Here is a 15,210-nt window from a genome sequence, read left to right as displayed (position 1 = left end):
TGTCTAATATAGAGAGAGAGCATTTTGCAATTAAACAAATCGTTCTTTCATCCAATATATAGTTTGACCGGACCTAAACTCTATATATATATACACACACATTCACATTCAAATTCTGCATATCGGATTGGGTGAAAATACTGATTTACGAGACGCTAGAAACTCCCGATGGTATAATAGTAATCGAGAGAAATTTTGGAAAAAATTCCAGTGGCTACCCAATGGTTGGAAAGTAGCCGGGGCAGGCCACATAACCCTCGAGTATATGCTCCAAATGGAGATATATAAAAATTGCTTATACAGAAATCTGAACCACCAAATCATCTCTACTTAGATATTGCTACTGGGAGCAAGCCGGCGAATCTTTATCAGAATTTAGTAACTGAGGTCATATAGGAAGAAAACATTATTAACTGAGCATCAACTCTTGAGGCAACTTTTAGGTCAACCCTAGGAAACAACAGCATTGCATAAGGTTTCAGCAAGTGGTGTTACAATCTTCCCCATCTATGACATACGACTATTCAGTAATTTTTCCAAGCCACTGCATGCTACCCATGGAAAAAAGCATTGTATATACATAATAAGTATATATAGCGAGCCTTAAAGATACTTAATGTCGAGCATGAAATGATATAATATCATAAATGGCACATCAAGCATACCAAAATTCTGTGACGCTGGAAAGAAACATCATGAACATTGCATATATGAGCAGGCTATTTGTCTTCAGGCTAATGGGAGCAAAAGATCGCTTCACGACAATAACTGATCCCAAATAAAAATAGAGATCAATAGTTCGATACATCACAGAGATATACTACACCACAGCTCTCATGTACTAGAACCAAGGATACTTCCCGGTGCTTCTAAGATGGGTGTAGCACACTTTCTTCACATCAGTTTGCTATGAAATAAATACATTCCTGAATAGCAGCACTTTTTTGTGTCTGCACATTTTATGAGTCCTAAGAATACGAGTCAATTTCATATTTACATATGCTGTTTGACTTTTTCTACCCAGAGTGGAAAAAAATCGTTATTACTTTGTGCTTGCAAAGAATATCTGTAAGAATGGAAGCAAGCTTTTCTTTTATGGCACTCCTTCGTTACCAACCAATCGGGTTGCTTTTTAGTGTAAAATGAAAGCTCCCAGATATCTGATGTTAATTAGTTGTTTTCATCCTTCCACAGAGATAATAGTGGAGTACTTCAAATAAAATATCTGGTTAAACCACAAAAGTTCAGATTCTTGCTGAAGGCTCAACAGCCGTATACTGGTGCTATCATGGTTTCCCTTACAGCACCTAACCAATCATTCAGGGAAAATCAACAGAATATATCAGCAGAGGATATATATAACATGAGTACAAATTCTGCAACATTTGGGCTTAAATCTTTTAGTACATAACAATGGTAACTGAGGTCAGAGAAATTAAATATATCATTCAGCAAGAAGCAGTTCATCAAAAAGCCCATCCATCAACCTGTTAAACTTTTTGATGGGCTTTCTTGAAATTACCATTTCAACAGAGTGAAACAGCTTTATTCTAAGAAGATGAAGAATCAAATGAAGGAATGCCCTGCAGAAACGAAAAATTACAAATGGGGCAATGAGATTTCAATATGGATGAACTGCGTCTTTTCTTACAATCATAGGAATGATTTTGAATATTTAAATCAGAAATCATGCACCTTTCAGGGGGGAATCGACACAAGACCAGCATACCAGTACTCTATTTCATTCTTCTTTATCCTCATTAGCGTCAAGTCTCAGCTTCCATTTGGACGTAGTAACTGGACGTTCATACACATCACCAAAGGGTAGATCAAATGCAGCACTGTTTTCATCTGTAAAAGGAAAACCTGCAGAAGATTCTTTCATTGCCAGTATTGTGTCGCGCATTTTATCACCATAGGGAAAATCAAATGCATCCAAATTGTCATCAGTGAAAGTACTTTCATATGCAGCAGAGGATCTTTTCATTCCCCATGTTGCATCGTGCTCTTTGTCACTCTCATAAGAAGCCTCGTCAATAGTATTTTCTAAGGGAGTATTTTCTAAGTGACCAATCCCAAACAATGGAGGCGGCTCCAAGAAGCTTCCCTGGCCATGAACTGATGCAGGTCTTTTTCTTTCCCACCAGTTTTCACCCACGCGTCCTGGCTGCCCAATGTCACTTTGTCGAATCATACTCTCGTGAAAAACTGTACTTGAAGTTGAGGCTTCCATGTTACTTCCTAAACGTTCCCCCATGCCAAGTCCATGAGCTTCCTTTTGGCCCCTTGGCAGTTGTCTGCCTGCAGAATAAGATATACCAAAACCACCCTCGCTTGGAAGCAAGTCATGTTGCAATCCAGATGTACCAGCATTGTTGTACCTCACATATGAACCATGAAGTGACTGGAAAGTATAGTACCGATCAAGCCAGTACAAATGATCTTTTTGTTCCATCTCGCAAGTTCTAGATGGGTCCAATTGACCAGGCTGAACTTCAATAGAATATGATCTAGGCAAGGGCCACCTGTACGGAAGTCCTTCCCTCAAACCTGAACTATAGCCACTGCCTGAAGCTCTTAAAGCTGGAAATCTTTGTGAAATTCGATCAGGTGAATACATCTGTATTGTTTGCCTGTCCTGTTCTTGCTGCCGGAAATCCAAAAGAGTAGATAGGAACTGCTTTCCCTGGGCATTTGGCTCCCAACTAGGGTAGCTGCTCTTAAAACTAGTCATGGCAAGGGTACTCATCAGTATTTCATGGGTCTGACAATCTTTATAATACTCACCAAAAAAATCACCGCATCAAAACCAAGTGAATTATCAATTTCACCATTTTCTTAATCTCAAATAAAACATGGAAAGCAAAAATACCTAAGGAATGATTTCTCCATTTTCCCTTGGCAGCTCCTGCGGTCCTTTGACGTATTGAAAGGTGACCCATACTTACTATTTCCATGATGCTCAAAATCAAAGACACTTAAACTGCCAGTGAAAATATAGGTTACGACAGTGAAAATATAAGAGAGAGATACATACCAGGCAGGGTAAAATAATCATTACAGTTCTCATCTTGATATATAACCATAACAATGCAGGATTGTCAACATACCTACAAACATCCCCAACACCTTCTACATTCACAGTGAAATCCATTATGAACTGCAGAATATCATCAACACGCTGCATATATAAAGAAAAACTTAGTCATTAAATATTTAAGAATGTTCTTTAAAGAAAAACTTAGTCATTAAATATTTAAGAATGTTCTTTATCTATTAGAAGACTAGCACCATTAGAGAAAAAAATTGATCACATTTAGCCAATTGATAGCTCGCTTGAAAAATACTCTCGAGACTAGTGAAATGCAAAGGAAAATAGCTTAAAAGACAACACCTTTGGTAGTAAAAAGAAAAGAACGTATGGGGTCACAAATATTGAGATCATCTCCTCCAATAACATCATGCCAGTATACTGCACCAAAACTGATACATAGGTCAGTCCTGACTCCTAACATAGTATCCCATGAAAATATTTGAACAAATCTTGAACTTCACCAAATAAATAGTTGTTGGATGACATTTAAGACAATATATGGTAACCTTAAAACTGTGCAGAAGTAGGAATAAAGGATCATTACTCCAAGAATGCCATGCTAAAATGTTCCTTCTAAACTGATACATATTAACACAGTTTCTTCAATACCGGCTACTTGTTATAATACAGTAATCCATCAGCCCATTCACAAAGAGGCACAGGTGACAGAAGACCATACAATTCAGAAGACACCTAGGAAAGTTAATATCATATGGAAACATAACCTTTTCCAATATGCTGGAAATAATTACTAGTCGTCCTTTGGAATAACCTGGGGTCAACCACCTAGTTGAGGATAAGGAAGAAAAAAACAAGCAGACTCAAACTGGACAGAGATTGACTATCATTGCTAATAATTACAACTTTCTTTCCTCCCTTTTTTTGTCATGTTCCTATGGTTGGTGGGTTTAATTATTAAAAATAAATAAATAAAACTCCTATCTCTAGTACTTAATGATCAAATGCTTTATTAATTAGTTTCATAACCTTCCGAATTTTTTATATGTTGATACATTTTAGAAACAAAAGCAACACGGATTCCAACAACTTCTCAGGAATAAACTCAATCTCCATAAAATTTCAGCAGGTATATATTGATTTATCATTATTTCAGTAACTAATCAATGTTAAATCCACTAACTTCAACATGCAGATATGCAACCTAACTGGCAATTAGGACTAACCATACTAAGCAGATAAAGACTGTCAAAGCTATTAAATTTCAAACAGTAAACCTTACTTTGAGAAATTCTCTCTTCTTTTTGGTTTCTGCTATATGCGGCTATCTGTAATTATACTACAAATTGATCATACGCAACCTACGTAAAAAATCCCATAATAAGAACCTACATTTTGTCTAAGACAGCTTCTGACCTTAACCATTTGGATAACAATGACTCTGTTTCATGTGGTTCGGCACTGTTTGAATTACATTTCACTGTTTCAGAGAGATTTTTACTAATCTCTGGAGAAAAATTCTGGCATCTCCCAATTCGCAGGCTTGGAGTACACGTCCATTCTGTTTCTTGTTTGAATTTAGATATTCCATTGCATATAAGATCATTCATATACATTTAGGTCATTCATGTTGTGTTTGAAAATCGTTTATATGCTGAAAGTAATGATCTCAAAATTTCAACTAGAATAGTTTCAAGACGTACTGATCTTTCCCTCTATTTAGCTCTGGTGTCTGAACTAATAATTACAATAAGGATCATTTCCTTGTCAACCATCCAGGGCATTTTTCTAAGAATACGTAAAGAGTATATCTAAAGGAGAATATTGACAAAAATCATTGAGGGCAGAATTAAGAGCAATAAGCATAAAATGCTTAGTATAATATACAGGCATACAAACTTCATGAGGTTGGTAATCAGACGGAATCCCAGAAACCGATGTTAACACTCATAGATATATGGCTTTTATGCAATATCTGTCCCAAATATGTACCATGATATGCAAGTCCAATATGTCTACAAAACAATCCAAACACAGACTACAAAAAATTTCAATAACGAAAATTTGTTTCTTTTGTTGATATGCATGCTTCCATATAATCCATCGGAAACATGTATATTGCTATAGTTTGTTAAACACCTCTATAGTTTAAGATAGTAGCCTAGATGTGTGGGCCTTTAGTTTAAGTCTTTTCCATGTTCAGTAAAGTTAATCTCACCTCTGTTCAAGGTGATCAAGATATGCGACTCAGTCATATCATACCAACTCAACTTGGCATTACATACATGATAAACACCGTTTATAACTCCGCATTGTACAAGAATTTTACTTGTAAACAAAAGGGACACAAACTTATTTCTACCTGAAAAAATGATTCAAATTCGCTTCGAACATCTTCAGAATTTTCTGCTCCACGCCAACTCTTTGGCATATAATGTGTATGTTGAGCTACTAATGCCATCGATCCTTCAGGATCAAATACTAGGAACTCATCAGTAATAGCTGCTCTACTGATTGCTGTCACAGTTCCAAAGACAGCAGCATACCAAAACAAATTGCGGCCAAACAGCTGTGGAATCAAATAACAAAAAACATTAGGAATTATTAAAATTTAAAACCATTATCCTACCTTCTGCCTTCTGCCTTCCCCACAGACAGTAAATGTCAGATACAGCAAAGAAGCATTCAAGTTAATGCAGACAGGTGATTCCCTTGTTAGTATTAAAAGTCACAAGTAACATACATGTGCCTCAAGAAGAGATTCATCCAAGAATGCAATAATGATAAGAATTGCCGCAAAACCACCCGCCACAAATGCGATGAACTTAGCAATCAGAGATACAATTGGAGAAGGAAACTGCTTCACATAATCAATTGCATGTTTGATGCTAGCATTTAGCCTGTGTTTGAAAAGATGGTCCAGCTGTAAAAAAAACCAATAAGAATGCCGGTTAAACCTACTCTAGAATGAACAGAAGGCATCTATAGGTCAAACTGGTTCCTTAGTTTTTAAAAAATAATTGTACATATCTATAAGTAATTTCTAGTCAGAAATGATATTAGAAATTAAACACCCTAGGGTCTACTTTTTTGTTAATGTGTATACATAAAATTATGAACAAGGTTCCTAGTATCTTCCAAAAGAAAAGTAAAATAGTCAATTAAATCTTATTTATGACCAGGAAGCAATAACAGAGTAACTCCCTGTACCACCATTCACACTATACATCTGAATAATACTAACATATTAACTGGAAGTTAAAAGCCTATCCTACATTTATATCATATGATAAAATTAAACATTTAATGGTCGTACTTAGCAGTGTTACCAGGACCGCGACTTAAACCCATGATTATCAAAGTTTGAAATGACTTTGTAGAAAATAGTGTCATGTAGCCCCACCTGGTTTCAATTTGTTTTGCTCATCAAGTTTAATGCCCAAACCCCATTGGTCATTGCTGAGATTTAATGATGCAATGGGGCCCCATCCTTGAGTTTTCTACTTTGATCTTCGATCCTTTGCATCCTTAATAAAGGACCTTCGATCCTTGATGGTAAAAGATTTGTGGTTAACTTATCTACTATTTTTTCAATGTTATGAAGAAAAATCGACAGAAAATTTTAGAGCCTTGTCGCTCCACTGCTCGATAAAAAGAAGGTTATGTGGCATATTTCTTGCCTATCTGAGGGGTGTTTCCAGCATTTTGCTTTGCCGAAATGGGGGGGTGTACTAACTTTGTCCCCAGCAATGGTGCCAATTTGTTACATCCTAGACCTACACTCAAAGATATTCAAATCCATGAACAAAGTATATGGAAGGTGTAGATAGGCCATCACAAACATGCTTTAACCAACTACATGGATTTACTTCAACACACAAAAAATCGAGCGAGGGTTCTTCCGAAAATACCCCTCACAACCGTTACAAAATCAGCCAAGAAATAACACAAAACCATGAATGATTGAAGGGCAGCCACAGGTCAAACCATAAAAGTAGACAAGATTTGGAAGCTCCATGGAATTGGAATGTCCATCATCAAGTGATATTGTTTGACCAAATCAGTGCCCCAACCTATTGCATTTTTGCTCTAGAGATCCCATGTGTCAGGCATGCCTACATTTTGCTATATTTGACCCATGCCTTATAATAAATCATGCGCAGGAGGCCACATCATTCTGGTTTTAGGGCTTTCTTCTTGCACATATCATCCATCAACGTGGTCCCAAAAAAGCCTCCATCAAATTGTCACTATTCGAAGGGGTGACAATAGCCATAGGGTGGGAATCTACGGTTGTAAAATGACTCTCTATACGTTATGGCAATTCCCATAGGTTTGGTTCTTGAAGTCTACTATAATTGATACCTAGGTGTAAAAATAACCAGCTTTAAACTTTTCGAAGTTGATATCTGTTTCTACATATGCAGTAGGTAGACTAAAATTTTCAGCTAGCTTCAACTCTCATCTTATTGAGAAGAGTAAGTGATTGTTCAGGTGGTTGGTAAGGTAACTGACTTCACAAGATGAGGTAAGCATTGCTTTTCATTTGGCGACAACCTCATAATCTGATTTCTCCAATGAATTTGAGAGGCAGGCTGCAGACATCTTCGCACATTTGGTCCAAATAATTTTGCATTTTGAAAGCCATGAGATGCAAGCCAGCTCAATGAAAGTGCAGCATTGTTAATCACCCACCAATGTTCAAATCCTCAAAGAAACGGCAGGTTTTCCTATGGCCTGGCACACTCCTGTTGCAAGGGGGCCATTGTAAAGCAATAGAGTCATGGCTGTTAAGTTGCGCCCAGCCTCATGCCTCCAAGTGTCAGAAAGGTGTCCCAACTCTAAAAAAGTGGTGGGTGCTCAACAATTAAGACTCTTGAAGCATCTTGCCAAGAGTTTTCTTTGTTTGTATTTTGAAACAAACATTTGAGTTTCAAATGACTATTGAGGAAGGGCATTGACTATTAACTTTTGCATTTAAGTTGGAAAGTACAATGTGGAATAAAATCAATTTATGAGGTTAGATTAGATAGTTTGATTAGTTAAGACTAATGGGAATACAAAAGTGAACAGCCGTTCCCTTGAGAACTCACAATAAAGGTTTTTCAAATATTGAATCAATGGCCCCATTTGAATGGTTTCTCTCTCAAGTGTTAATATGAATTCTCTGATGTTGTTGTATGCAAACTACCAACAGACACATAACATGAAACAAGACCAAAAAGGTTGGCAATGCTACAGCACAATTTCCAAAGTAAGAATTTGAAGATTATGGCATTCATTTAACGGCAGACGCAACACAGAATTTGAAGTATGAGCAGTGCAAAATTCACACCTCATACTCCTTGAATTTTGAGCCTTAGTGTACACCAATATGCAAATTTCACACTGATTGTATTAATTAACTTAGTTCTGGTCACTATAAACAAATGAGTTATTTGACTCAGGCATAGCATATCCTTGTAAATAGTGTTTGTTGGTATTCTGGACATATTTTTCTAAATATAATCTCTGCATATTCGTATAATTTTAGGGAAAGATAAATCTAACTAACCACTGACAATTTATATTTTCCATGCATATTCTTAAAATGGTAGTTTAAAATAGATCTATAGATTAGAAGGCCTTCAACATTAATATTACCTTCTAAATGGTTTTTAACTCTCTATATCAGTTCATGCATGAAAAAACTGCAAGCAAAACTGTTAGAGCAGAAGAAATATCTACTTTTTTATTTTGAATCAAGTAGAATATTTAAACATTTCAGACTATACCTCATTGAACTCTCTGAAAAGCCACCTTGACAAGTTAGACCACCTCGGTGATGCCACTGTGCTTGGACAGTTGTAAAACTGTTCTGCATGCCTTAAAAAGAAATATACCAACATAAAAATAATAAGAAATGGGGAGAGTATGAGCATTCCAAAACCAACAGCTATAAGTCTCTTTCTCAACAATGCCGGGTTATTGATGAAATCCATTCGGATAGAAAAATTCCTGCACAACCAAATAATTGAGTATCAATCTCCCAAAACTGTAGTGTTAAGTTAAAATACACCAAGAAAGGGGGGAAATAGAAATCTTGTTGATCTAAAAGAATTGCTTTTAAGCAAACCAATCCTACAGTATAACAGAAATACACTAGCTTGACAAGTCACAAATCCATATTTTTCTTTTTTGTATGTCTTTGCATCTGAATTTACATAGACTACTTTAAATTTTCTATTACTTGCAGTTCACAAAATGATTCTTCCCTTGTCATTTTCAACAAAAATGAAAGTAAGTTACAAGAGATAGGCCCCAAATCCATTGAACAAGATATACAATATGAGATCATTTTATTAATGTACGACAAATGACCACAATAAGTAGGTCAAAAGGACTCAAAACATATATCCATGTAAACACATAATGGGAGTACAAAAGCATCTCATATTGCTACTCTATGAAATGCAAAGAGAGTACCCGGGGCCAAGGGAGCACTATTGTAGGGGGATTCACTACAATAGTGCCTTGAACACTATTGTAGGGGGAGACACACACTATTGTAGCGGGATCCACCACTCTTAACATCCAAGACCAGGGGAAAGAAGCTTCGGACAGAGGACTGATTGCTCAACTAAACATGGAGCATAGTACTCTATGCAAGGAGAGTCCAACTCTAGGACCTCCTAGAGTTGATTTGTCCATTGGTTTGGCAGTCTGTCTTGAACTTTAGAGCATGAGCTCCTCAAAAATCTCAAGGAGGACACTCAACCTATTGAGGGAAGGGGATCAAGAGGAAACTCAAGGTCTCGCCAATCTAGTATCTGATGTGGAATGGGCATTTGTTGCCCTAAACAAACACGAATGGGGAAGAAAGAGGTTTTCCTTCACATAATCTCTAGCCAAGGTGGTCCACATAGGGACCACTATCTATGCTTGAAAGTCTCCATCACAAAGAGAGTTGAGGATCTTTGTTATGTAAAAAATCAAATATGTATAATTAGGGTTTAATTAGGAAGAAGGGCACAATCAAAAGATCATGCCCCTTTGCGAAAAGGCACTTCGTCTTGAATCAAAGCCTTCGTTCCTCCGGAGATTGTCTTCCACTGCCTCCCTATTTTCCACACTGTACCGCCCCCAAGTCCACCGCCGCATGCTACATCACACACCATTATCATTGTCTACCACCAACATCTCCCACATATCTTGTTCTATTGTTTTCGAGTTTCCTCCCGCTCCTGCACACCTGGCCCTGCTCCCCTGCACTGACCTACCTTATCCCTATCGTGTCTGGTCTCATTCCGCCGCCAATTCCTTACTGTCGTTTGTTGTTCTTCACTATCCATCAGTTGTCCAACACGGCTTCTGTCATCACACTTGCCTCCCCGTTCATCTCATTGTCAGTGTTTGTTTCCCCGCTGACCATTCCGCCCCACTGTCTTTGTGTTTCCCCCGTTGTCTCTGTCGTCTTTTTGTCCCAAGCATCTCACCCTAACCTTCAACGATTAGTCCTTTAGTTGTAGATATATAAATTCAAGTTACATCATATAGTTATATAATTTAATTATTTTATTTTATTTTATGTTTAAATTTACTATTGTTATATTATAAAAAATAATACTAATAAATAAATAAATAAAATTAGGTTCAAGTTAAGAAGCGAGTTAAGCTAGATAAATATACACCACAACACACCCAACCAATGTCATTAATGATGATGAGCAACATAGTAAAAAAAATTGACATAACTTGAAAATAAGGTCACCAGAAATGTCGAGGATATTAAAAAGCTCCAAGATACAAAGGTGAGAATAAAGAACCAGGGCCAACAAAACTATAACAAACTTAAAAAGGAACATGCAACCCTTTCAAATAAGGTTGATCAGAATCACACTGAAGCAATGATGGCGTTGAACCTTATCTGTCAATGGTTGAAGATCAAAATTGATCAACTACACCAAAATAATGAAGCTACTAAACACCCCAATTCTTCAAATACATCAAACCCATCAGACTCGCATCAAACCCCTAAATCTCCAAATGCATCTTCCATACCCAATCCACAAAACAATATACCGAATCTCTCAAATATGCAAATCTCAACCAAATTCCCCTTCACTCCATCGATTGCCACATATCAACGAAGGGAAAAACTTGAGCTTTCCAAATTTGATGGCAATGAGAAACACAATGCTGCATGGTTCAATAAGGCAGAGGAGTATTTCAAAATTTATAGTATTGACAATAGCTATGAAAAAAATAAGCATGCATCCATGCAAATGGAAGGCAAAGCTTATGATTAGTATATGTGGTGGAAGAAAACGACACATGTTATCAGTTGGAGGAAATTCAGAGATGCTTTCTTTAAAAGATTCCAAGGTGTCAAAGAAGAAGAGTTCTTCACGACACTCACCAAGCTACAACAAAAAGGAGATGTGGACGAATATACTAGAGAATGGGAAACTCTAGCTACACAAGTACCTGGATTATCAGAAACACATCTTATTCAATCATACCTCACTAGACTTAAACCATATCTCCAGGATGAGCTTAAGCTTCATGACATCACCTCTATAGAAGAAGCAAGACAGAAAGCAAAAGCCGCAGAAAAGAAGTTCAAAAGAATACAACTGCCAAAAGTTGAAAGAGTATATTCAAGACGAAGGTTTCCCCAAACTTCTGATGTGGAGAATACAAAGTATGTTCCACCACAGCTACGTGAAGGAGGAAAAACTAATTTGGAAGTGCAAAGAATAAAAGAGGGTAAGTGCAAACGTTGTGGCGAAAAATGGGATTCTAGACATAAATGTGTTAAAGGAAAAGAGACCAAGAACTTGTATACATGTGAAGCAACCAATGATTCAGATAGTGAAGAATCAGACATAGAAGAAGTTGAAGATTCTCAACAATTTTCCCTAGAATCAAACAACGAAAATATTCTTAAGTATCATTATCAGCCATGACAGGAATATCTCAACCCCAAACCTTGAAGTTAAAAGGACATATCAAAAAGAGCAATGTAATGGTTCTAATAGATACAGGGAGCACTCACAATTTTTTGGACTCAAATATTGCAAAAAGGCTTAACATCTTCACATATCCAAATGCCTAATATGAAGGTAATGGTAGCAAATGGAAAGAAAATCGAAAAAGTAGGGAAATACCATAAGCTAAAATTGCAAATTCAGGACGACAATCTAGAATCCTCGTTCTACATTGTACCACTAGGAGTGGATGTGGTCATAGGTATCCAATGGCTACAAACCTCAGGCACTTACTCCACCAACCATCAAAAGCAATTTATAAAGTTTAAATGGGAGGGGCAGAAATATAAATTATATGGTTTTCAACCACCTCAAAATCAAATTGTATCATCCTACAAAATGATGAAGTTGATCGGAAAAGGAGCACCAACATATATAGTGCAGTGTCAACAAATGGAAATGCTAGCTTCGAAATTGGTTAGCGAAGAACCACCTGAAGTTCAAGAAATGATTCAAAAATGCAAAAAGGTGTTCCAACATTTTCCAATGCATGTGCCTCATTAAAGAGAAATCGAGCACATAATCCAAGTCAAATCGGAGTCAAACCCTGTCAACATCAAGCAGTATAGGTATCCACATCATCAAAAAACTGGGATCGAAAGATTAGTCTCGAATCTGTTAACGTGTGGTATCATCACAAAAAGTAGAAGCCCTTACGTTGCTCCAGTGGTTCTAGTCTGAAAGAAGGATGGATCATTTAGACTATGCATAGATTATCGAGGGTTGAACAAGATAACAATTAAGAACAAGTTTTTGATTCCCTTTATAGACGAAATGCTAGATGAACTTCATGGAGCCAAATATTTTTCAAAATTGGACTTGAGATCCGGATACTACCAAATCATAATAAGGTTAGAGGACATAGCGAAGACTGCCTTTCAAACACATGAAGGTCATTACGAGTTTAAGGTAATGCCTTTTAGGTTAACTAATGCTCCAGCAACCTTCCAGGCTACCATGAATGAGGTATTTCATCCATATATAAGGAAGTTTGTGTTAGTGTTCTTTGATGATATTCTAGTCTATAGTAAAACATGGAAGGAGCATCTACAACATCTGGAGCAAGTTGTCACTATATTAGAAGAACATCAGTATTATGCAAAGATGTCCAAATGCACCTTTGGGAAGGAAGAAGCACAGTAACTCTATTAATTTTAGTTAAAAATGGTATGTTCTATGCTTATAGCACAATTTACCTCAATGTTCCTTTAGTAACCCAATACCAATTTCCAATTTCCGATAGCAATCACAATAATCACATTGCCAGTAAATGCAAATAAAACATAAAACAAAATGTAGAAGACAAGCCAAGACAAGTGAACACAGGATTTGGCAGATGCCGAGGAAAAACCCTAATGTGGGGAAAGCCCTTTGATCAATTCTTCTTATTATTATTCAATAGTTCAGCAAAAAGAGAGTACAAAAGTCAAATAGACTAGCCCAATACAAAGTCAAATCAACCCTGTCAAATTCTATAGTCAATTGCAGTCAAACTTAAATCAACGCTAGTCAAAACAACAGCAAATCTTCCTCAAAGCAACTCAATCTTCCTTGGTCAATCTCGGCCTGATCAAGAAGATAAATTCAGCCCAAAACAACACAGTCAAACTCGGTCAAAGGAGAGATAAGACTATTAATTTTCTGCGGTCAAACAACAATCAAACTTGAAGTCAACACAGGTCAACCAACCCAAAATTACTCAATTTTTGTGCCCAACAATGCGGCCTGAGAAAATCAAATCTTTGACCCAAAAACCAAAGTCAAACTTGTTGAGAAATTTAGGGCTTTGATATGTTAATGATTTCTCGATCTAGGTAACAACTTGTGAAGTCCTTTTTAACTTTTTATTTATACAAACAATTTCTTCCTTATGTATGTGTTCATTAACTTCATCAACCAACTACCATGAACAATAAACAAAAGAACAATAACACAAGATATAGGCAGCAGCCAGGGCAAAACCTCTCCAAGACCTTGGGAGGAAAACCCATAGAAAATATTCTTATAGAATCTTCACTTGACAAAATTTCCAAGACCTAGACAAAGACCCTTTGACTGATGTGTCTCCAAGATCAAGGCAAGTACCTTTGACTGTCGTTGTCCTCTTACGGCTACTATACAGTGAACTAGATCAGCGTCTAGATGAGCTAGGAGCAGCTTCAACCTTCCTTGTACCTTTCCTCAAATTGTACTTGTTTAAAGGGTGATTACAAATCGAGTTTTTACCCAACAACTTGATCTTCCTCTTGCAATTTCAGTCAGCCCTGTAAGTCTGCATGTTCACTGTGAATGACTTCACTAGATGTCAAGGAGTGGCTCTCCTGGCCCTCCTATATCTTCACTTGCCTTGAGGATTAGTCTGATTTTGACCGAGTCCATGAGTATGAGAGAGTGACCGAATTGATCTCTTTGAATGAGGTGAGAGGGGTCCTTTTATAGTCTTCTTGTGATGTCTCATTAGGCCAACTTGATGATTGTCCCTAAGTCGACTTGAAATCTGCCTTTAAGTCGTCTTCTATCAATGCATGTGTAAGCCTTCTTTGTGCCAAATTAATGGCTCTTTTGCCTTGCTTTTGGAGGAGGAATTTTACATGGTTATTGCCCTTGATCTTGGAGACACAACTTCTCATTTTGACAAATTATTTGCAAGTGTAACAATTACAATAATGACACAATCCTATCACCTAACCTAGAGCTCACAATGGGAGCTACTAAAACAATTTTGAGCATGAAACCCGTGACTCAAGTTTTACAAAATAATTTGCTAGATACAAATTTACATCATGTGCCATTATAAATACCAAACCTAATTACACTTTTTTCAACATTCCCTCTTAACTAGGGAGGTATTTATACATACATGGTCCTTGGACAATTTTTCAATTTCTCAGAAGAATTCTCATAAGAAGATCGGATTTGCAATCCATTTGTTATAGCATCATTTCAACCAACATTGTTTTCATTTAGCAAGGCCTTGACTAACAGCTCTATCTCTCACTTAGATTAGAGCACACAATGTTGGCGAGACCAATGAATGATTGGAGCCTTTAATTTGGGACCAAGGCAACTTCAGAGAATAAACCTAATTCCTTCAAGAAAGTAACTCTCTATTAAATAGATGCCACATCA

General features: G+C 36.9%; 1 protein-coding gene across 8 annotated transcripts in view; it reads right to left on the bottom strand.

The window, feature by feature from the left end:
* Positions 1–738: 738 nt before the first annotated feature.
* The window catches only part of LOC149147628 (autophagy-related protein 9-like), a 31,805-nt gene continuing 17,333 nt past the window's right edge, over positions 739–15,210 (bottom strand). The window contains exons 4-12 of one of the 8 annotated variants that reach the window (XR_016263296.1): positions 8,827–9,049; positions 5,796–5,975; positions 5,415–5,621; positions 3,395–3,472; positions 3,111–3,181; positions 2,873–2,983; positions 1,696–2,726; positions 1,523–1,583; positions 739–1,307 (exon numbers count right to left, since the gene is read on the bottom strand). Coding sequence is in view for 5 of the 8 variants with exons in the window: in XM_089443449.1 (XP_089299575.1) it covers positions 1,742–2,726; positions 2,873–2,983; positions 3,111–3,181; positions 3,395–3,472; positions 5,415–5,621; positions 5,796–5,975; positions 8,827–9,049 (1,855 nt within the window). In the remaining 3 variants the exon portion in view is untranslated. Of the gene's footprint in view, positions 2,727–2,872; positions 2,984–3,110; positions 3,182–3,394; positions 3,473–5,414; positions 5,622–5,795; positions 5,976–8,826; positions 9,050–15,210 lie in introns of all 8 variants that reach the window. The other 7 variants (XR_016263297.1, XR_016263295.1, XM_089443449.1 and 4 more) reach the window with 7 other exon arrangements.

The sequence above is a fragment of the Pinus tabuliformis genome, chromosome 9 (assembly GCF_031772625.1).
Source record: "Pinus tabuliformis cultivar Carrire ecotype Pingquan chromosome 9, CPIR1, whole genome shotgun sequence".
Classification (NCBI taxonomy): domain Eukaryota; kingdom Viridiplantae; phylum Streptophyta; class Pinopsida; order Pinales; family Pinaceae; genus Pinus; species Pinus tabuliformis.
Note: the sequence above shows the minus strand (reverse complement) of the source record. Positions and strands in the feature narration are given on the sequence as shown.